Here is a 22,866-nt window from a genome sequence, read left to right as displayed (position 1 = left end):
AACTTTGAAGCCGGACATAATGTTATAGTCAATGAAGCAATAGAGCCATGATTATTGATTTTTTCGTATCTGAATTGGATGGTTTTTGATGTGGATGGCACTACAGGCCATACAGCCAACGACCAATCAATTTATGGAAAGAAAATTTTGGTTAGCGCATTATCTCACTTCGTGGATTTTAAGCGTGACCTCTAAGATCGTGTGATTTAACAACACTGAACAATGTCGGGTTTTATGAAGTCGCTTATTTATACAGATGACCCTCCGACGATTAACACGAAGAGAATATTCGCCGCGTTATTTCTAACTTACGGCTCCGACTCTGATCCTTCCAAATGCTAAGAGTCCGCACTTAGCTCTTCTTTACTGATGTAGCATATAATCACATTCCCAACAAATATACTCGTTACATTTTATTAAGCTATCCCTTTATATTGACATGTGGGCTATCAAATCATCTGAGATAGAGGTCTTCATATTCAGTAAGAGGGGAAAATAGGCATTCGTCATTTGCGAACAGTTTTAAATGAAAGTGGCCACATACTAAAGGCATTATAATTGAAATCTAACCCTTTTTTAAAATGCTCATGAAAATAAAATCCGATCGTTTTTAACCATTTTTCGATTTTTTTTTACAGTGATAAACAAAAATGGAATTAGTAAATAACGTACAAAGACATATACCTACTCAACAGTTACATACATAAGGAATAACGAACCCTATCATATGCATAGATGGCAAATATTCCAAGTGTTTAAATGAGCAAATCCGTTTAAGCCATTGGCAATATGAAATATTCATAAAGGCAAATCCAAAACGTGCGACTACGCAGGAATTACCCGCCAAGAAGACACGCGTGAAGTACGTACAAATACCGCATTAATGTATGTGTATATGTGCATATGAGTAAGTGAGAGGCTGGGTAATGACGCCGAGTGCGTGACTGTCGACAGCAATCATCATATCTAGTAGAGAATCTGCACCACCGTCAATCACGCCAATGTCAACAGTTCGTCTTCAACAAGTGCAACACATCCATCATCATTACCAAAAGGAGCAACAACAGACAACACAGCAGCTCAGCAGCCCAGCAGACAACAGCGACGCAATCGCACAGAAATAAATTTAAATAATGCTTGTAACTGGCTTTTTAATGGATTCTACGCCGATTTAAGTGAGCTCGTGCCACCAGCTCAACCACTTAAGGCAGCCGCTACCCGATCAACGCTCGAAACTTAGGAACCTATTGCCAACATCGAAGTGGGTGCGCCAACCACAGCGACACTCGTAAAATATTTGAACTACACATAGAGAAGGTAACCGAGAGAGAGAGGAAGGCACAAAAATGTTCGATACGAAATGGTTGCCCGCCGCCTGTGGCAGTTTGGCACCCGCTCTTATACCGCCCGCACACATGTTGGTGTTGGCCTACTTTTGGGAAAATTACTCGCGCTACGTTGATAAGCACTTTTGTACATGCTCCTGCTGGGACACCATATTCAAGGGGCCCTACGAGTCGGGTGTTGCCTCGTATAAGCATCTCTACTTCAATGTCACACAAAATTCATTCAAAATGTGGCTGCTCACTGTATTCGCTGTTATTGCGCTTTATGAATGCATTAAACAGTTGATTGCGTTGATATTGCAACAACGTTGTCGCTACTCGATGTTGTTGCTCTTCTCGCTGTCGATATTTTCACACTATTATGCCTGGTGGGCGTACATAAATTACTACAACGATGACTATTACCAGCAATGGAACCATCAGCTATTTTTTACGGTAAGTCCTCGACAGCTATGCATATGTATGTGGGCGTTTGTGTGTGTAAGTGTGTGTGTGTGTGTGAGTCTATTGCTGTAAGTAATAATAATCTCTGAAGGCAATGACTGCACCACTTTTAGCGCTGCCTCTCAAATGCTATGTAAATATGTCACTGCAGGAGCTAAATGTGTCAATTTTCACCCGATTTGAAGAAATTTAATTCGAAACGCGGGTGAATAGCGTCAAATTTTAAGTGTTTAGCATATTACTTTGAATTTAATGTGTACTAATACCTCAAAGCCTTAGGTAATCGTATACAAATTTACCTGCGGAGAAGAAAGAGATTAAATTTTCAGCAACACTGGCTTAATGATGGCTTAAATGCAGTAGTTTATGAATAGAAATGCATTAATGTTTTTACTGCGTCCTGAATTCTATTGTATCCTTCCAGCTTTCACACTAGCTCATGAAGGCTCAACACTCAGATGAATCTCAGGATGTTGCTACGCCCTACTGAGGCAATGTCCTCCCGACTCCCATGTTGAAAAGTCGATCTTGAGTCTTCACTAATCAGTATAAGCAACCACTAATAACCGGATTTTGTCACCCACCAGGATACGAGGCTCCGAGCCCACAAATCTAGAACCATTGCAAAGCGGGCAAGTTATTCAGCCAATCAGTTCCTCCGACACTTTCGTAACCCGACACCCAGATAAGGTTAACTCGGTTGCAGATTGACATGCTGTTCAGCTGTTTTCCTCCACCTATACCTATTTAAATTTTATATCGTAAGGTGTTGCAGTTGTTCGTAAGCCAAAACAACCAATTAAACTGGTTAAAAAAATGAAATAAGTCAATAAAATATTAGCCTGTAACCTACAATCTTGATAACCTTTTCAATCAAATGTCACCATCTCTTCGCATATTTTCGATAAAAATCTCGGTCAACATCTTCTCGATTATACCACCTCAAACTATGCTGTAAACTAATAAAATTTATATTCAGATCTATCTGTATAATTTTATCAGATCTGTGGGACACACTTATTACATTTCTTAAGGGTTCAGATAAAAATATACAGCGTAACAAGAAACCTATTGAGGCTACCTAAGCCTTGATGGAGTTAATAAACATAAATTTTTTGGAAAATTTTTCGCAGATGACATCATCTGTGTCATCGCCTTTAAGTCATGGCGACTGTATATTTATTACAAGACAATATTTGATTCCATATATGAATCTAAGGATAACAGATCGAATTCATTTAAATCGTTCTATTTATTTTTCGATCATCGCTTTTATACAATAAATTTATAAAACGCTAGAACTAAGTTCCATATTAAGGCTCAGACGTAGTGCAGAAGTTTCTAGAGATGAGAAACATCAGTAAGATGAAAATTTTCAAAAAAGTGAAACGTCTTTTAGATCCATGCTCACATACCATATTAGGTTCGATAAATAAATATGGAATGGACAACTCACACAATAATTTCTCCTGCGTTGTTTTTGGTGTTGATCAAGTCAACCTACTGCCCCTTCCAAGATTGATTCTTCTTTACTTACGTTAGACTTTTGGCTCCTTTCGCAATTTGTTGCCAGTTCCTTTTACACCCGGTCTTTCAGCAAAGTTCAAGAGACGGTCAGATTTCGGATGCCCACTGCATTATAGCACAACTGTTCAGCGACTTCTTTGTCCTTATTGGTCAGAAAACAGTTTAACTACACTCTTTTAAAAAGATTGCACCTTCTGTATTCAGCTCTGCATTTCGAATTATTTTCTCCAGCTGTAGGTTGAAGAAGTCACACAATAAGGAGTCTCCTTCTCCGAAACCTCGTTTGATATCGAACGGTTCGGAGAAGTCCTTTATGATCCTGACGGAGAGTTGGGTATTGCTCAACATGAGTTTACACGGCCGTATTAATTTTACGGGGATGAATTTGATTCAGATATCGTGGCAGCTCTTTTACGTGCTCTCAAAAGCAATTTTGAAATCGACCAAGAGATCTTATGAGAGCTGCCCCCGCCACGATGTCATAATCGTGTTTGGTGACTTTAACGCCAGGTTGGGCAAAGAAAGCATATTCCGTCACATCGTGCAGTCGTCCTTCTCTTCCGTCGGGGCGTGGGCGCAAATCAGCGATATGTTGAAAAACTTCACTTTGACGCGGATTGTGGCTAGACGTTCCTCCACCAGGGTGTATGCCAGGCCTCGGCGACGGAGTCTCTCTCCCCTCTTTGAATCCCACACCGAATTTGCGCTCCTTTATAGGGCCAAAGTAGTAAATGCCACAAAGACCTACTCGGCTCAGAGCTATCAAACTTCGGGTGTACTTTATACCGATTGTATCCATATCTTAACAAAAATAAACGTATAATATTGGATATACTACAGCTTAATAACAAACATATGAGAATTTTGACCACGAACGAACCCTACTACCATATGCTAAGAGTGATCCATTTCGAGGTTCCCTACTTTTTTAAATAATAAACACAGAAATTTCAAATTTAATGGGGAATGTTTATTATCATTCGAAAGAACATTCTTTGTCATTTATTTTTTGAAGATTATCTCTTTCAAATGTTAGCCGCGGCTATGTCTCAGGTAGTCCAACCGTTGAGTCCAATTTTCGATGACTTACAGAAAAAGTCTAACGGTGTGATAACACACGATCTTGGTGGCCCAAAACGTCACCGAAGTGTTCTCTCAATAAATCCATTGATTGATGGGATGTGAGTGGCGCGCTTGTTGACATTTGGTTTCACCGAGATCACAAGCTTCAATTTCATTGACGGTTGCGTGCTCACCGGCATCATTTTTGAAGAAATATGAACCGATGATTCCACCGAAACGAAATACCAAATTTGATAAAATTCATTACTTTTGCAACACATCGTTTAAATGCTATTAAGGTATGCCATCTCTGCACTAACAATTGTCAGACTCGGACCATAACTTTTCAAGCCAGACTATCTAAAGACAATTTTGAATCATACCTTTAAATTTTAAGTAAATCTTTTGGACTAAATAGCCAATAATTTTATATGTTGCTTATCAATTAAATTTTAAAGTTTTTTCGCATCATCTACCATAGCAATTAATAAAATGAAGAAAACTAAAGTCTTAAAATATTTGGGTTAATCTATGTAAACAAATTATATTTATATCCTTGTACAAACATTTGGGTAATTCAAATACACTACTATGTGTAAGTCATTAGTCGCACTAACAAAGGATCTATTGTTCATTGCCTTCGTACCTGTTAATTGGATCATTACTGTACACACGTTTCTCTACTTACGCGCAAAGTGGCTCGTTGAATGTAAACTAATTACACATATTTTCTACACAAACGATTTTCCAAAGGCTGATACATAGCCAAGGCAGGTGCACGGCATTATTTGCAAACAAACACACACACATATGTGAATAGTTGTATAATTACATTTCATTTACATTTATAGATAGGTATGTATTCACTACTACCATGGTTAGCTTTAGCAATAAATAAGTACTATAAATATCAAGCACTTAATTAAACGCTCACCTGATGGTGTTCTTGTATTCGACGATATTAATTAAAGTTAATAAAATGCATCGCCAAGGTAAAGAGCCAATAAATATGACGATGGAAATTGTGTGCATTATTTCATAAAAATTCACTTTTAGATATGTTTATGTTAGATTGTTGTAGTATGTATGTATATCTCAGATACATAAATTTGCTTTGAAGTTTCGTTTTGAAAAGCTTTTATCTGTCATTAGAATGCTTGAGATTTGATTAACCATATATTTTTTCAAAATTTCAATTGAAGTAACTTTGTCAGCAATTATTGGAAGCGGTGAGCCAACACCTCAAAGTAACTACACCAATTAAAGTCTGAACTCTTCTATAACAGTTGATAGTTAATCTTAATAAAATATTTTTGGACAGTTATAGTTTCGGGTTACTGATCGTCTCTATATTCTCTCAACACATTATTATGCACCTGATGACGAGCGCTGTCAGTTTAATAATGTTCAATACAAAATATCACAATCGACAGGGAAGTTTAAGACAACCCCTTTTTGAAATTTGGGCAAAAACTACATCGTGTATAAATGCTTCCACAAACTACAGCTTAAAAATATTATGGTCTATAATACCTTCAGCAGTAGAAAGTAACCTTCCGCATTTTCCAGTATGCTATATAGCTTAGACAGTCTCTTCGTAACGGTTCACACTTCAGAGTTGATAATCGCAACCCTAATGTTAAATACCATATACTACTATGAACAAAAAATGGAAAGATTTTGTTCATAATTTTAAATTTTTTAATTTTCACTTCAAAGTTATCCCTCTTGGCATCAATAAACTTGTACAAATGGTTTCCCCGGAGCCATCGTTAGAGTTAGCTGAAAAGCCAAAAGTCACAAGGAGCTAAATCATGCGAATACTGTGATTGCGGCACGGTATTGGTTGAAAATGTGGCGAAAAACTCACGAAGAATCAATGCAGTATGCGACGTTGCATTATCGTGGCGCAACACTCAAGATCCAAAATACATAATTCCGGCTTCTTTTTACGATTAGCTTCGCGCAAACGACGCATAATACTGAAATAGTATTCCTTGTAGACAGTTTAGCCGGTCGGAGGGAACTCGGAGTGCGCCACATCTCGATAATCGAAGAAAACTGTCAACATAACACTTTGAGCTCCGCGTGCCCACCCGTGGTCATTTTTTTTCTGTACCGGTGGACCGCTTGCTGACGAAGGGTTGTGCTTTAGTTGACAAGCTGGTTTGTTTGTTTTCGATTTATTGATTGTTTACTTAGTTTTCTTGATTTTTTGCGATTGAGGTGACTTTGTGATATTTATTTTTGATAAACCAAATGCATTTTTGTTGTTTTTTTTTTTTTTTTTTTTTTTGTGACCACCGGTGGTCACATTGTCCCATAATGAAAATCCACCAATGTCCACGGGTGGTCACATTGTCCCAAAATCGTCAAAACATAAATGTCCACCGGTGGTACACGCGGGGCTCAAAGTGTTAACATGGTTTTTTCAGCTTCGGCTCATCTTTGCCATGATATTCGGCCGACTGATCGTCTGTTTTCGGGTCGTAAACATAGATCTAAGACGTTTTATGACATGTTAGTAGTCGGAAACTTTTCTTACTCTAATTAAAAAGGTTTTCACCGATCCTTCCGATTCAACGACGCCAGTAACATCGCTGATTATTAACCGTCGATTTTCAAGCACCAATTCCTGGTTACGTGGTTTGTCGTCAACGTGTTCTCGACCTTCTTTAAATAATTTGTAGCAATTCAAAACACTTGTCCGTGACAAAAAACTATCACCGAAGGCATTTTCTAACATTTTGAACGTTTCGGCACCAGAAATTTGACTCCGCACACAAAATTTAATGGAACTTCTTTATTAAATAGTTTCACTCATGGTAAAAATTTAACTTCAAAGAGACAAGCGTACACTGAACCACTAATGATTATTTTGATGTGTCACTGACAATCATAAAAAACCTAGATAAAAATATTTCGACGAATGGCCTTTTGCGCGAAATTTAAATTAAAAAGTCTTACTATCATTTTCCACATTATAATTAATTTGACAGCTAACCTTGAATACCATAAACTATGTATAGGGCGATCCGAAAAGTACTTGGAATCGTCGCCTGAAAATGCCACTATCGCAAGAGAAATTTCTTTCCTGTAGCCCGTTCTCGAAAACGACTACTGTACACATCGGTTTGTAATGAGAGCCATGATAAGATACCCTAAAAGCGGATAACAAGGTAGCTAATTTCACGACAAAAAACCACAATATGATATTGGTGAATATGCGTCGAAAAAGCGAAATTTGTCCTATTGCAGGAAAAAGTGATGACCACCGTTTTTCGAATTAACAAAGTATGACCTACATAGACTACCATTTGAGTCGAGACTTTGAAGAGAAATAAATCACCATTCCCCAATTTTATTTCTTTTATAGTCTTTATATAAATATTTATGAATATATTAGAAAAGTAGAATAAATAACATTTTTCCAGCGAGTTCGCTTCCTTTTGATTAATAGAAATGTTCAATGAAAATTGTATTGATTAATGCATTTTGGTCAAAACTAGTACAGTCGAGTCGCGATAATTCGTACCCCGCTAATTCAAAATTCTCAATAGTTCGTAAAAATTTCATACATTTTGGTCCCAACGTTAATTCGTAATATTTTTCGCAACACAAAGAATATTAAACCTCTTATAAATCGTAATTTGTTTCGTAGCCTCTTATAAGTCGTAATGCAATGTGAAAATTTTGGCAGTTAAGTTAGGTTTTGTAGACAGTTATGCAGTTATTATTTTCGTTTAGTTTGCAGATTTTTACCCAAGCGTAACATCGATGCGTAAAAATGTCGAAAAAACGTACGAATAACACTTTATCAATGGCGAAAAAACAAGAGATTACGAGTATTTCAGCCGTTGATAGTGGAACAAAAAAATGAAGTGGCAAAATAATTTAATATCGCTTCATCAACATTAACATCAATTCTACATAAAAAAGAATTTCTTATGCAAGCATCATCTCATAGTACAGAAACGCCAGAAACAAGCTGAAACCCGAATATAGAGAAGTCTCTACCTTTGTGGCTATCACAATGCCGTCAAAGTAATGTTCCCATTAGAGGCGAGTTATTAAAATAAAAGACTTTGTTTTTTGCTATGAACATAATGGATTTTAAGACAAGCAGTGGTTGGCTAGATCGATTTAAAAAGCGGCACGATATCACAATGGACTAGGAGTTAACCCGAACAAAACAGAACTGATGCTATTCACAAGCAGAACCAAAATACCTCAATTTCAACTTCCGGTACTAAACGGTACAACACTCAGTCTATCCCCCACAGCTAAATACTTGGGGGTGGAGATTGACTCCAAATTGTCCTGGAAAATAAATATAGAAAAAAGAATAAACAAAGCATACATGGCTTACTATACTTGTAAGAGAATCGTCAACAAGAATTGGGGCCTCAAACCAAGTATAGTCATGTGGATGTATACGGCGGTCATAAGACCTATACTTACATATGGAGCTCTGGTATGGTGGCCAGCGCTAAACAAACTATATAACATTAAAAAATTAAATGGTATACAAAGAGCAGCATGTGCGGGTGTTACTGGGGTAATCAGGTCATGTCCGACTGATGCGCTCAACGTGATCCTGCATCAACTACCAATGGACATTTTTATTCAAAAAACAGCAGCTATTGCGGCGACAAGAATAAAAGAATTGGGAGGTTGGAACCAGCAGAACTATGGACATAGTGTAATTCTAAACAAGCTCACCATTAATAAATCAGACTACATTCTCCCAAAGCTGGACTTCAATAGACACTTCCAGGTAAGGATATCATCTAGACGAGAATGGAGAAAAGGCTCAATAGAAGAGGAGGATACCATCTCAGTCTATACCGACGGGTCCAAAATGGACTGCGGAGTAGGCACGGGGGTATTCTCCACTGATCTTGGCATATCTCTCTCTATACGTCTACCGAACTCGGCTAGCATCTTCCAAGCAGAAGTACTAGGCATAGAAAAAGCCTGCGAAGCTCTATTGGAAAACCACGGGAATATAAATAAAGCAACTATATTTACGGAAAGCCAGGCGGCGCTCCTGGCCTTGTCTTCACCCATGACAAACTCCAGCACAGTACACAACTGCAAGAGAGCACTAAGCGCAATAAAAGACAAGCTCCAACTAAACTTAATCTGGGTTCCCGGCCACAGGAACATTTTCGGCAACGAAAAAGCAGACGAGTTGGCAAAGGCAGGAGCTTTCCTCAACGAATCCGAGGCGGAGATAATATCAAGTCCGCTAGGATCAATCAAAGGAGAGATCAATAGACAATTTCAACAAATTGCAAATAACAGGTGGAAAAACATCACAAAATGCGTCATAACTAAACAATTATGGCCAACATATGACAGGAAAAGAACCAACGACTTACTAAATAAGACAAAAGAAAAGTATTTACAGAGTAACAGCTACCACAACAGGGCACTGGCCATTTGGGGAACACGCATCCAAAATGGGTATGCCCTACAATGACATCTTCCGTGGCTGCGGAGTAGCAGGGAACAAGGAAACAATCTTCCACTTTCTCTGTGAATGCCCAGCTCTAGCACAGATCCGACACAAAACACTTGGTATCCATCTAGCACCAAACCTTGAATGGATTTCCACTAAAAGCATATCGGACATAAGTAGTTTCATCGAAACCTCAAAATGGTTTCAAAGAGAAGGTGAAACGTAATAGCAGATACAGGAGGTTCTACGAACAGTGCATCAAAATGGCACATCAAGTGTTAATTGAGCCCGAAAGGGCTGCACTCCTACCTACCTACCTACCTATCACATTTAAAAAAAAATGTGCGGCGAAAGTTCTTCTGGCAAGACGTATGCTGTGAATGGAAGGAGAAGTTTAGTGATCTGATAAAAGATTACAAACCTAAGAATATATATAATGCTGATGAAACTGGGTTGTTTTATAAATGTTTGCCAGACCGAAGCTATTGCTTTAAAAATGAAAAATGAAAAATGTCATGGGGCTAAGCACAGTAAAGTTCGAGTGACCATTTTATTTGCTGTAAACATGGATGGCACCGAAAAACTTAAGCCTATATTAATCGGAAAGTCAGCAAAGCCAAGGTGCTTAAAAAATATATGTAGCTTTCCAGTGTACTATTGGCACAATAAGAAGGCGTGGATGACAACAACATTATTTAACGAATGGCTTCAAACGTTAAATGACACCATGGCAGCCGATAATCGAATGATATTGCTATTCAGAGACAATTGTACGGCGCATAATGGCTTCGCTCATCTTAGCCACTTAAAAATTGAGTTTTTGCCACCCAACACTACGTCTAAGCTGCAACCCTTTGATATGGACACTATAAAAGATTTTAAGTCATTAACCATAAGGAAGTGGTTATTAAACTGGTTAATAGCATTGATGAAAAGAAAAAGTTTAACTGCACAATATTAACAGCTATGGAAATTTCTTGTAAAGCTTGGAAAAATAATAGCACATTGTGTATACAAAACTTCTTCCGTGCTTGCGGTTTCATTAAAACATTAAACAATAATTTATTGGAATATAGTCAATTGAACATTGACTATCTTTGGGAAACTATTTCTTTGAGCCCCGTTAATTCGAATTTTTCTTTGCTTAGCCTCGTTAAATGGAAATCTCGGTAAGTCGAAGTCGCGCGTAATTCGTAAAAAATATGATCCCCGTGCCATTACGAATTATCGCGACTCGACTGTATTTTTAAATTTTCAATCGTACCTACAGAAAGTTTTTCTGCCCACACACATTTGAAATGAAATCATCACATATTTTTCTTCTTAGCCAAAAAGAGAGAAAAGTATAAAAGAAAACCCAAACTTTCTAAAAGCCAAAGTTGCGCCAACCAAACTTTTTTCGAAACTGATAACTCACTTAGCTTGCCAGCTTATGAACTGCTTATGGTATTTTGAACAAAAAGCGTTTATTTGATTTAGAGCAAACAAACAGGCCAAAGTAGAATTTCAACATTTCAAGAAAAACGGTTATGTTTTTTTATTTACTAATAACTATTTTTCGACTTGAGTCTTTGCGCTTTGCTACATTTATATTGTTAGAGGCCTTAAATCGAGTTTAGACTTCACTGCTTTATAGATACGCTGCAATTAGGAATATATTTTCGCTGATGTGGAGAATAAATAAAAAACCTAGGTTCTAGAATATTATTTATTGTACCAAAATTTTTCTTCTTCTTTTTAAGATCTATCTAACTAGCGAGTTGTAATTGTTTTCCTTCTGACTATCTGTATATTGGTTAGTGTCCCTCTTCCTAATTAGTTCGGTAAATGCCCATTTCAGTTTGGCAGTTGACACGACAGCGCTGCAATCGTTCCTCCACCAACCTTTCCCTGAAACCTCAACCCATCCGTAAAGCTCTGCACCTCTCCTCTAACAACTTCTTCCCACCCACAACTCTCTCGCTGGTATATGGGCATAGCAGCTACCTGAGTTCGGTTTAGCGACTCCATGATGCGGTATGAAGTCAAAGTTTGTGACGATTTCCGAGTGTTCAAATACGTGTTCTTTTAGGAACCCATATTCTATGAGTCTGATAGCAATTTTCGCAGCCATACACTTTCCGGCGATGTCCACGGGAATTGTGTTCAACATTGCGTAAAGTGCCATGGTTGAGCGGACCTTAGTGCATACTGATGAGCGCGGCCCGTTGAACGCTCTCGAGTTTCTTTGCAAGTGGGATTTTTCTAGAGCTCTCCACCACATAAAGACTCTATACAACATAATGGGCTTGACTATGCTGTTTTAGAGTCAGAGGACCACTTTCGGCGAGAGACCACACCTTTTGTCATTGCCTGGTCTACAGTAGTACATGGCAATCGATGCCTTTTTTGCTCTCTCTTCGATATTCGGCTTCCATGAAAGCTTCATATCCAGAATGAGCCCTAGTATCCGCCGGTTGCAGACGGATGTCTCCCATTTGCGAGTGTTGCAACCGGAGTCATATATCTTCTAGTAAATAAAATCATCTCAAATTAAATTTTGGTTGATGGCGAAACCATTTATGACTGCCCTGAGATAGCCCTGCGTCAACTCGTAAATGGTACTCAGGAACTTTCCTTTGACCATAAGCGCTTCATCGTCTGCAATCACCTGACAGTCACGATTTTCAAGTTTTTTAATCAGGTCGTTAACGACCAGGCTTCTTAGAAAAAGATAGAGAACTCCTCTTTTGGTGTTCCAGCCTCACATTTCGTCTAGCACGTGCGTAGCCCTATTCAATTTCAATCACTCTGTCGCACAGAAGACTGAAAATGAGGTGATTTAGTTTGATTCAACCTAAAACCCATTCAAAGTAGTTAAGACTGCTCCTCTTTATGTACCGACTTAACTTTACCGAGATTTTGTTAGACAAGTTTTATTAGATGGCTTGAGATATTTCATACATCCTCTTTCCATTCTCGCTTCTCAAAGTAGTTCACAGAAATCGCTCGATTAAAAAATAGTTGATATACTTTGCCCAGGAATAGGATGACGACTAGACTACCATGGTGAAGAAAATACGTGGGTAAATTAAAATTTCATCAGAGTTTTGAAGAAATTAGAAGATATCCCCTTATAATTGACACATGCCTGACAAAGAGTTGATTTAGTTTCGACAAAAAAGTCTAGCTTTCTTGAATCAATAAGAAAATAACTAATAATATTTGCATTAACTATAAATTCTACCTTTCACATGTTATTACAGGTAACCGAATTGATATCTTCCTTGCTGGTCATGCATCTCGCGAACACTACTAACACGGTCACATCGAAGAAAGTATTCTGCATTGTTGGCATCGCCATACTGCACATCACAGCCAGCAGTTTCGACCAGTTCTTCATGAATGTGGTGCGTGGCGAAGGTTATGCACATCAAATAGTACGAGATATCGGCTTCATGGTGCCAGATATACTGCAATTAATCATACCATTGTGGCTCTTCCGCAAGACGCGCAAGGAATCGTACACAACGCGTCCCTTTTACCGAGACCGCAATCTGCACAAAGACATTGTGGCGATGTTATTCTTCGTGCTGGCGCTCTTTGTTGTCTGTACGATTTTGTGAGATAGAATTTTCCAATACCTGCAGATGATGAATAGTGAGGAGGAAGCGCGCGCAACGAGACGCATGAATCTGATGGCTCGACTATACTTCAATGTGTAAGGTAAATAATGTATATACTATACATATATACGTCTGTCTGAGTTACAGCAACAACAACCAAGTGTTGAATTGAGCTGCACGCGTTTGTTGGTGGATGCCGCTGAAGAGTTCTGAGCTTGCGGTGACACACTTTTTGCTGAAACTAAACGTTGGCGTGTAAGTCTAGATGTAGTTAGTTTTAGCAACAAATACAAACAAAATATATAAAATACGTACTTATTTACTTACATATATATATACATAGATATATATATTTACATATATTAGTGTAGACCAAAGAACAAAGTTTTCCCCTCTCTAACCTTGTGATAACTGTGTTTCTTTGATATCCTTCGATTTTAACAAATTTAATCATATTTATTTAAATTTCTTACCTGTAGTGATTATTATTTAGGTTCCTTAGGAAAAATGTTATATAATCTAAACAATATTTAATATTAGAAGAGAGAGGGTGTTTAGCTGTCATTCATATACATACATATATGCATTTTGTCAAATATTTTTAAACACTGAGTTTCATTTCTTTAAAATACTATAGCACATTATTACATGCATCCGCAGTCACACACTCTGTCTTTTCTTACCTTTATATGACTCAACTCTACATCCTTAAACAGTCTGCAGAAACCAGAATTAAGGGCGCGGTTGTGGAGGCCCATGATATTGAATCGGCGTACGCCAACAGCTGTAGACTCTTATAGAATATTGTGCCTTCTCTATTTAGCTCTGCAGCTCCACTTATTTTCTCCAGCAGTAGATTGAAGAAGTCGCACGATAGGGAGTCACCTTATCTGAAACCTCGTTAGGTATCGAACGGTTCGAAGAGGTCCTTCCCGATCCTGACGGACCTTCCGGTCCGTCTGTTTACACAGCCGTATTAATTTTGCGGGGATATCAAATTCAAACATAGCGGCGCAAAGGCAGCTCCTTTTCGTGCTGTCAAAAATAGCTATGAAATCGGCGAAAAAGTGATGTGTGTCGATTCTCTTTTCACGGGTATTTTCCAAAATTTGACGCATGGTGAATATCTAATCAGTTCTTGATTTTCCAGGCCTGAAGCTGCAATGATAAGGTTTAATCAGTTTGTTGACGGTGGGCTTTGATCTTTCACACAATACGCTCGATAGGGAAGGCGATTGAGGAGGCTTCTCCCACGGTAGTTGCCGCAGGTTGTGCGATTCCCATTTTTGTGGTTTGGGCAGAGCACACTTAGGTTCCAAGCGTCGGGCATGCTTTCAGCCGCGTAAAAACACCCCAATGAAAAGAATAATAAATATTCTGTGTGCCAATATCACAATTCAGCTACTCAGTTTTTAAATATATTTGACAGAATGATTATAGATGTATAAGGTATTAAATGGAATAGCTAACAAATACAATTAACGAAATCTACAATATTAGACTTATATGCTATATTAAGAATACTTAGTTTAAAAAATTTTATAAATTTAGAGAACAAATATTAAAATGGAGTCATATCATAGCACAACTTTGTACACCGTAGATGACACTCAAAAGACTCATAACACAAGTAGAAACGTACCTACTCATTATACATAATTAGGTGCATATGTATGTAATATTACACATCAATAGTGTTACATATATACAGTTAAAGAAATACATTTATAATATAATTTATGTTTAAAACCACTTCCTAAATATTTTTTTATTATGGTATGCCAAAAATTGAAGCCCATAAGTCCTATCGGGCTATTTAGAACAGGCCGCCCAACATTTTTAATTTATAGCAACACTCGACACTCGTCAGGGATCCTGTAATCGTTTTAATTATGGTTCTTCCAAAAATGTGGTGCTTGCTATACTAGAACCAAACAAACCATCATTTGTGATTCAAAGAGATTTAAACAGTTTGATACCTATGTATACCAGAGAAAATATTAAAATATTATTAAGTAATTTCTAAAACACTCACAGAACACTTTTGTCTCCAAAGTTATTCTTTGTAAAATCAAAAGTTTTTCCATTTTCTACTCCAAATAAAGAAAGCAACGGATTTTCTTCAATAAAATTGGAGTTTGTATCATCGAAAAAAATATGTAGTTTAATGTTCAAATACTACGATTATCAATATAACGTACTGTCAATATCGTTTATAGATGGCGAGTTTAGCTGCATATTCATTTTTCGTTTTAGAAATATAAGAAATCGTTATTTTACAGTGGTTTATGATGTTGTCGAAAGAAAATACATGGGAGATGTTCCAGCCTTTAAGCAGATTCGTGCTTCTTCTTTCGCAGCCACACTTTCTACTGATCAAAATTGTATTAAGTTTTCTAACGCTTCTGAGTCTTCCATAGAGAGTATGAGAGTTTAGCAAGAAAACTAGCCTTATAGAAGCGTGATGCTAAAAGCTAGCTCAATGAAACAACATCAGATTTCAAACTAATATCATCAACAAATGACTTAACTTTAATAGAAAAGAACGATATTCTTCGGCTAAAATATTTTATACAATACTTGACTGATAGAAAGATAGAAAATAATTGAGTTTTTGCATTGCGACCTGTGGTCTATTGTGCCCACTTCTATACCACATATGGTCACATAAGTCCAGCACCCTGAATAATTCCAGGAGCTTGCTGGGCGCGATTGAGGTGATGTGATCCCTGTCCACCTAGATGGATACAAGGGCCTTGAGCCTGCTTCTACAAATTGTGGGCAATATAGAATCAGGTCTTCTGCAGTTTACTGTTTCATGTCGCAAAACCGGCAGTTTGCGCAAGAGACTATGCCCATGTTGGACAAGTATTTCTGAGCCTGCAGTGCCTAGTGTAGAGCGCGATAAGGAGACGGAAAACTGATGACTGATAGAAGAAGTGAAACTTCTTTCATTAATAATGTATTTATACTATTTCATTGTAATACAATTGATTTGATGTCAACAGCTTAAGACACTGTCCAAAAAATGGTGTTTGGTCTGCTTATTTAAAAGTTCAGAGATTTTTAAGAAAGATATAGGAGCTTGGAGTTAGAATCCTACAAAATTTCTTGACTTATTTTTCTTAAAGCTATTTGCTTTAACCTTATATCCCGATTGTTGAAGGCATCAATCTAAGAAATGCAGAGTATGAAGCTTAAAACATAGTGAACTCTAGCACATGAAAACAGTTTAAAGCACATAAAACATATTCTGGTATCTTACATTATAAGAATACTTTTTTTTGTTCTTAACCTACATTTACTGAATTTCTAATTCGTTTCATATTATACAAAGAATATTTCCGCAGACACTCTTTATAAAACCTTAAATCCTTTCACTGTCACATTTACAATTTTTATTTATTTGTTATTATTGATTTCACATGTAACATAAAGAAACCGAACAGTATTGAAAACTCTCAGATGAAACTAAATAATCTAAAAATGTTCACAAACTTGTGGAAATAATATAACTTGAATTGAAACATGAACCAGTTAGGAAGGGCTAAGTTCGGGTGCAACCGAACATTTTATACTCTTGCAACTTACAGGAAACAAAGCCAGGGAAATTGCTTAAGGTGTAAAACGTCCACCTGAGGATCAAAATCCAAGCAATTTTATATATATGTAAATATACTATATATAGTATAATTCCTATACTGACAGACACATAAGGTTTGTTAGAAAAAGGAGAACCATTATAAGTAGTATATTATATGGCAGTTGGTGTAGTAATGACCAGATTTGTTCTATTTTTCCATATACCACATACTATTAACATGTCACCTACTAAAAAACAAATCATGTAGAATAAAGTCAGCCAGATGATGGAAAAGGCTGATATTAGTTATATAGGGGTTATGCCAAGTTTTTGCAAATTTTTTTTTTATTTTAGGCCCAAAGATACACTCTTATGAGTAAAATACCTTCTCTACAAAGTCACCCGGAAGTTCGAAAATCTTTATATTAGGTATGTGGGGGCTAAGGGAAGTATTGGTCCGATTCAACCCATTTTTGACACACAGACATACTATTGTCAGAGAAGTAATATTCCTGAATTTCAATTATATATCTCAAACATAAACCGATATTTTCGAACAAAAGTCAACTCAGACGATGAGCTCGAGTTGCCGCGAGAAACGCGAGTGACCCTAGCGCAGCTTCGTTCTGAATATTGTAGCAGGTTAAACTCCTACTTATCATGAATAGACCCTGACATACCCAATGTATGTCCTGCTTGCAACGAGTCTCCGCATGACACTGACCACCTCTTTGTATGCCCTACCAACCCCACTCATTTAACACCCTTTTCCTTTGGTCCGACCCCGTCGAAACAGCATGTTTCCAGGGCCTCCCGTTAGATAACGTCGATGACAACACAGATAACCTTTAATATCCTAACGGGTACTAATAACCGTTAAAACAAGAATAACAACAATAAAAGTCAAATATAGACACAAGGTTCCACATGTTCGGTACCTAGGGGCTTGAACAGTTTCCGTTGGATTTGAACAATTTTTGATCATAAGGTGGCATACACTTAAGGCATTATTCGTGCAAAGTTTAATCCCGTTATATTAATTGCTTCTTGGTTTGAATACTGGAAAGTTACATAATCAAGTGGAATTTACTTTTATATGGGAAGTAGGTGTGATTATTGTCCGATTTCGGCCATTTTCGAAACGTGGCGTAGGAATATGAAACGGAAGCCACATACGAAATCTTGTCGAAATCGGTTTATCGGATCCCGAGAAATGGGATTTTACCAAAAAGTGGGCGGTGCCACGCCCATCGCCAAATTTTTACTCGGGCCAAATTTTTACGTCTCTGGTCTTTTTGGTTAGATAATATTATTTATCGCGCTTTTAGTAGTTTTGAACAGTAACGGTACTGTGGTAAGGGAACGGGGTTGTCATCCGATTTCATCCATTTTCACGCTATCGGTAGGAATTTTTGTAGTATTCGCGCTAGGCGAATTGCGTTGTTGCAGCTTTAGCTTAGGAGATATATACATTAAACTTATTAGAGGGCGGGGCGACGCCCTCTTTTTCAAAAAATTTCGCTTACAGGCGCCCTTTACTGCTGCGATCCTCTGTGCCAAATTACAGTTTTATACTCGTATCTTAAATTAGTGCTTAGTTATGGCACTTTATATGTTTTCGGTTAATGGCGTTTTGTGGGCGTCGCAGTGAACCGATTACGCCTATCTACGAACTCGAGCTTCTTTTTTTGTACTAAGAAACCCGTTTACCAAGTTTCATTAATATATCTCACTTTTTACTCAAGTTACAGCTTGCACGGACGGACGGACAGTCAGACAGTTACCCGGATTTCAACTCGACTCGTCATCCTGATCATTTATTTATATATAACCCTATATCTATCTCGCTTAGTTTTTGGTGATACGTACAACCGTTAGGTGAAGAAAACTATAAGCAACGGGTTGCAAGAGTATAAAAAGTCTAATATGTTCTAGCAATCATATCATAACTTTATGCAAATAATCTACAATAAAATGTTAAATCTTCGAATAAATATAAAGTTACAAAAAACCAATTCAAATTTAAGCAGACGAAATTTAAGAATTGAGCACATATCGACATATTGCTACAAACATGCATATAGAGAATATCAAAATACATATGTACATATATAAATATCCATAAAAAAATAAATAGTTAAATTACATTCTAAACGCAAGATGATATAAAATATCTTTAAAATAAAATTAAAAATAAAGTTTTACTCCAATAAGTCTGTCCATAATTTACCACTCCATATTATTTCAAATTAATTTCCATATTATTGGCTTTCCGGTAGCGATTTCCATGAATTTGAAAAAAACATACAATGAAAATCATTTGCAGAATTTGGTCTACCCTATCATACATATTATATTTGACGATACCAATAACATCCATGCGAGTGGAATTGAGAAAATCTCTCAATGGCAAAAATTTCCGTTTTCCGGATACATTTTGATATTTGGGGTAACTCCAATTAATTGATGAAGCTTAAAGTTCCAAACTTAAAAACAACTCTAGTCTGAATTTATAATATTTTCAAAGCCAAGGTTAGGGGTTTCCTGGTAGCACGAAAAATGCGATTGAAAAAAAGAAAACATTTACAAAATATTTTTTATAACAAATTGTAAGTTCAATGTGTTTAATACTATAATACAGAAGTAGTTCAACGACTTATTTACTCTAGAGCTTAGTGATAATACCAGGTTTGCAATAAGTTTTGTCGTTTGATAAGAGAAACAGCATTTTATGATTCAATATACACTTTATTATTCAGTATAATCTCCCTGAACATTAATACACTTGCTTCAACGATCCTCCAATCTGTGGACCCCATCCCTGAAGTGAGAATCCGGAAGGTCTGCAAAATACGCTTCAACAGCTGTTATGACCTCTTCATTTGATGAAAAACGCTTGCCACGCATACATTTTTTGAGTTCTGGAAACAAATGGAAGTGGCGGGGGCCAACTCTGCTGAATACGGTGGATGCTCCAACAATTCGAACGTTAATTCAAATGCTCTTGTGGCATGGTGCATTGTCCTGATGAAAAGTGATTTTTTTCTTCTGCAAACTGGGTCTTTTTTCACGAATTTTTCCCTTCAACTGATCTAAAAGGTTGCGATAATATTCAGAATTAATTGTTTTACCAGTTTGCAAGTAATCCACAAACAAAATTCCTCTCGCATCCCAAAAAACTGATGCCATAACCTTCTTGGCCGATTTCCGGACACGAACTCGTTTCGAAGCCGAACAACCAGTTTCACACCACTCGTTAGACTCTTATTTTGTTTCAGGATCTTAGTGATAGACCAAAGTCGCATCCATAGTGATGAATCGACGCACAAAATCCACTTTATCCTTTTTAAAACGCTCCAAATGCTGCAGAGAAAGTCGCATTCGAATGTGTTTTTGTTCCATTGTTAGCGAATGCGGCACCCATTGTGCACACAACTTTCCAAAACACAAAATTTTACTGAAAATATCGCTCACAATGCTAAATGAGATGTGTAGAGCCTCTAAAATCTCTCTCAGTCAATCGACGGTCTTCCAAAACCGTATCCTGTATTTCGGCTATGATTTCTGGTGTTAATGCGCTTTTTTGACGTCCTTGACGTGGATCGTCTTCTGGTTCAACCAGTTAAATCGACCCATCTTTCTACTGTTCTTCAATCATTATACACTTTTAACATTCGTTCATGAATTTCTTTTGGTGCTACACCTTCCAAAAATAAGAATTTTATCACTGCACGATATTCAATTTTTTCCATTGTAAAAAAATACTGAGACACGGCGACACTAAATGGCTTGAAAGCAAAGAATGAATTGACAGATTGAAATGATACTTCACATACGTTCATATGAAGTGTGTACCCTCTCTTATCAAACGACAAAACTTATTGAACAACCTGGTACTACTATGAGCAAAAAATAGTAAGACTTTGTTCATAATTTTAAAACTCTTAATTTATACTTCAAAATCAATGTCGTCCCCTTCAAAATAATCCCCCTTGGTCCCAATACACTTGCGCCAACGTTTTTTTCAATCCTCGAAACACTAGTTAAAATCAATTTCCGCAATAGCCTTCAATGCGCGTAGCGATTCACGTTTAATGACTTCAATTGACTCAAAACGGTTTCCTCAGAGCGGTCGTTTGAGTTTGTTAAAAAGACAGCAGTCACACGGAGCTAAATCAGGCGAATACGGTGGCCGGTTGACAATTTGGCGAAAAACTCACGAAGAATCAATGCAGTATGCGACGGTGCGTTATCTTGGTGCAAAAACCATGAGTTATCGGCCCATATTTCCATCCTCTTTTTACGAGTAGCCTCGCGCAAGCGACCCATAATACTCAAATTTTAAATTAAAAAGTCTTACAATTTTTGCCCACAGTAGTATATGTTATATCAATCAAATTGTTGGGAAGTCCTAGTCCTCTCGATGGTTAGCACTTTAGATTTTTAGACCAAGCTCTGTTTCCTGCTAACCAAGGGTAGAGCAAAGCAGATCAAGGCGTTAATTAGCGCTACTTTTGGCAACAGTACATAAGTAGTTGAGTGAGAAGAGAGTCTAATGATATTGCCTTCAAGGAATTAAGCAAAATATCTTGAATAAAATCGAAGATTGAAAGTATTCCTGTGAACAGTAATAATTTATTTATCTATCGCCAAGTGTGTGGAAAAGTGACTGATTACTATTGATAACTTCGAACCAAAAAAATTTCAATGGAGCCTTCCGCAAACATTAAATTTAATCCAATATTGTTTTAATTTAGTTTCCTTATTATTTTTTAGTGTTAGTCTAACTGTGGGTAATTTATAAATACCACACATAAATAAAATACTCATATTTGTATGTGAATATAATCTATCTGAAAATTAAAAAAAAATAACACAAATTTAATAATTTATTAATAAATACATACTAACTAACTGGGAAAATTATTTAATTTTGTAGCTATAAATTACAAAACATATTAACCTTTTCATAATCAAATAAAAATTACATAAATTGGGATATGTGCATTGATTAGAGGACCTCATGTGAATACAGACACTGACACAGGCATTATTGATATAAATACATACATTGAAATACCAAAAAATTTTATCAAAGGCAAATGTTGGTTTAGCCTTTCGAATTTGCATATTTATTCACAGTGGAAATTAGGGAGTAGATTTTGTTAATTTTACGATATTTTTACATTTTTTATACAAACATAACGATAAATCGTGCATAACGCACACAAAGAGAAACATGTACTGTAAAAAATTTAAAATTAAATAATAAAACATATATCTCCAAACACATATACATACATACATATATACTATACATATATATATATACAAATATACAAAGTATATAGACTTAAATAGAAATAATAAGAATTGGTAATACATAATTAAACACATATTAGAAGAGTCTTACCACGAAAAACAAAATTTATATATATTATTATATTTCTAATTGATTAACTTAGATTTACATTGACACAAGATGGTTAGCTCCCTAGGATTTAGAGAATCAAAATTAGTTTTTATGTGTAGTGAAACAATTATATTGAAATATTATACTTAGAAATACTCAAAATAAGTGCATACCGTATTACGGTATATACCAACAACCATATGTAGTGTGCAACAAAAACCGATATTTATATATAATATTGTTACATAATACAAATAATATAAATAATTAGCACAATAATTGACTATGAACAATATGAAAAAACAATAAACGTTAATAACATAGATACTTACATACAAAGTTAGTTATTTTAGGCAACAATTCCGAAATAAATTTGGATTTAATTGATCTGTAGCGAACGAGTTTTGTTCTAATTAATTTCA

At 36.6% G+C, this 22,866-nt stretch overlaps 1 protein-coding gene across 2 annotated transcripts in view; it reads left to right on the top strand.

Moving 5' to 3' along the window:
- LOC126761612 (uncharacterized) overlaps window positions 1–18,499 on the top strand; it is a 50,530-nt gene extending 32,031 nt beyond the window's left edge. Inside the window, exons 2-4 of one of the 2 annotated variants that reach the window (XR_007667378.1) lie at window positions 639–1,781; window positions 13,089–13,543; window positions 13,596–18,499. Coding sequence is in view for 1 of the 2 variants with exons in the window: in XM_050477936.1 (XP_050333893.1) it covers window positions 1,347–1,781; window positions 13,089–13,448 (795 nt within the window). In the remaining variant the exon portion in view is untranslated. Of the gene's footprint in view, window positions 1–638; window positions 1,782–13,088 lie in introns of both variants that reach the window. The other variant, XM_050477936.1, reaches the window with a different exon arrangement.
- Window positions 18,500–22,866: the final 4,367 nt, after the last annotated feature.

The sequence above is a fragment of the Bactrocera neohumeralis genome, chromosome 6, assembly GCF_024586455.1.
Source record: "Bactrocera neohumeralis isolate Rockhampton chromosome 6, APGP_CSIRO_Bneo_wtdbg2-racon-allhic-juicebox.fasta_v2, whole genome shotgun sequence".
In the NCBI taxonomy this organism is placed as follows: domain Eukaryota; kingdom Metazoa; phylum Arthropoda; class Insecta; order Diptera; family Tephritidae; genus Bactrocera; species Bactrocera neohumeralis.
This window is presented reverse-complemented; position numbering and strand designations above follow the sequence as displayed.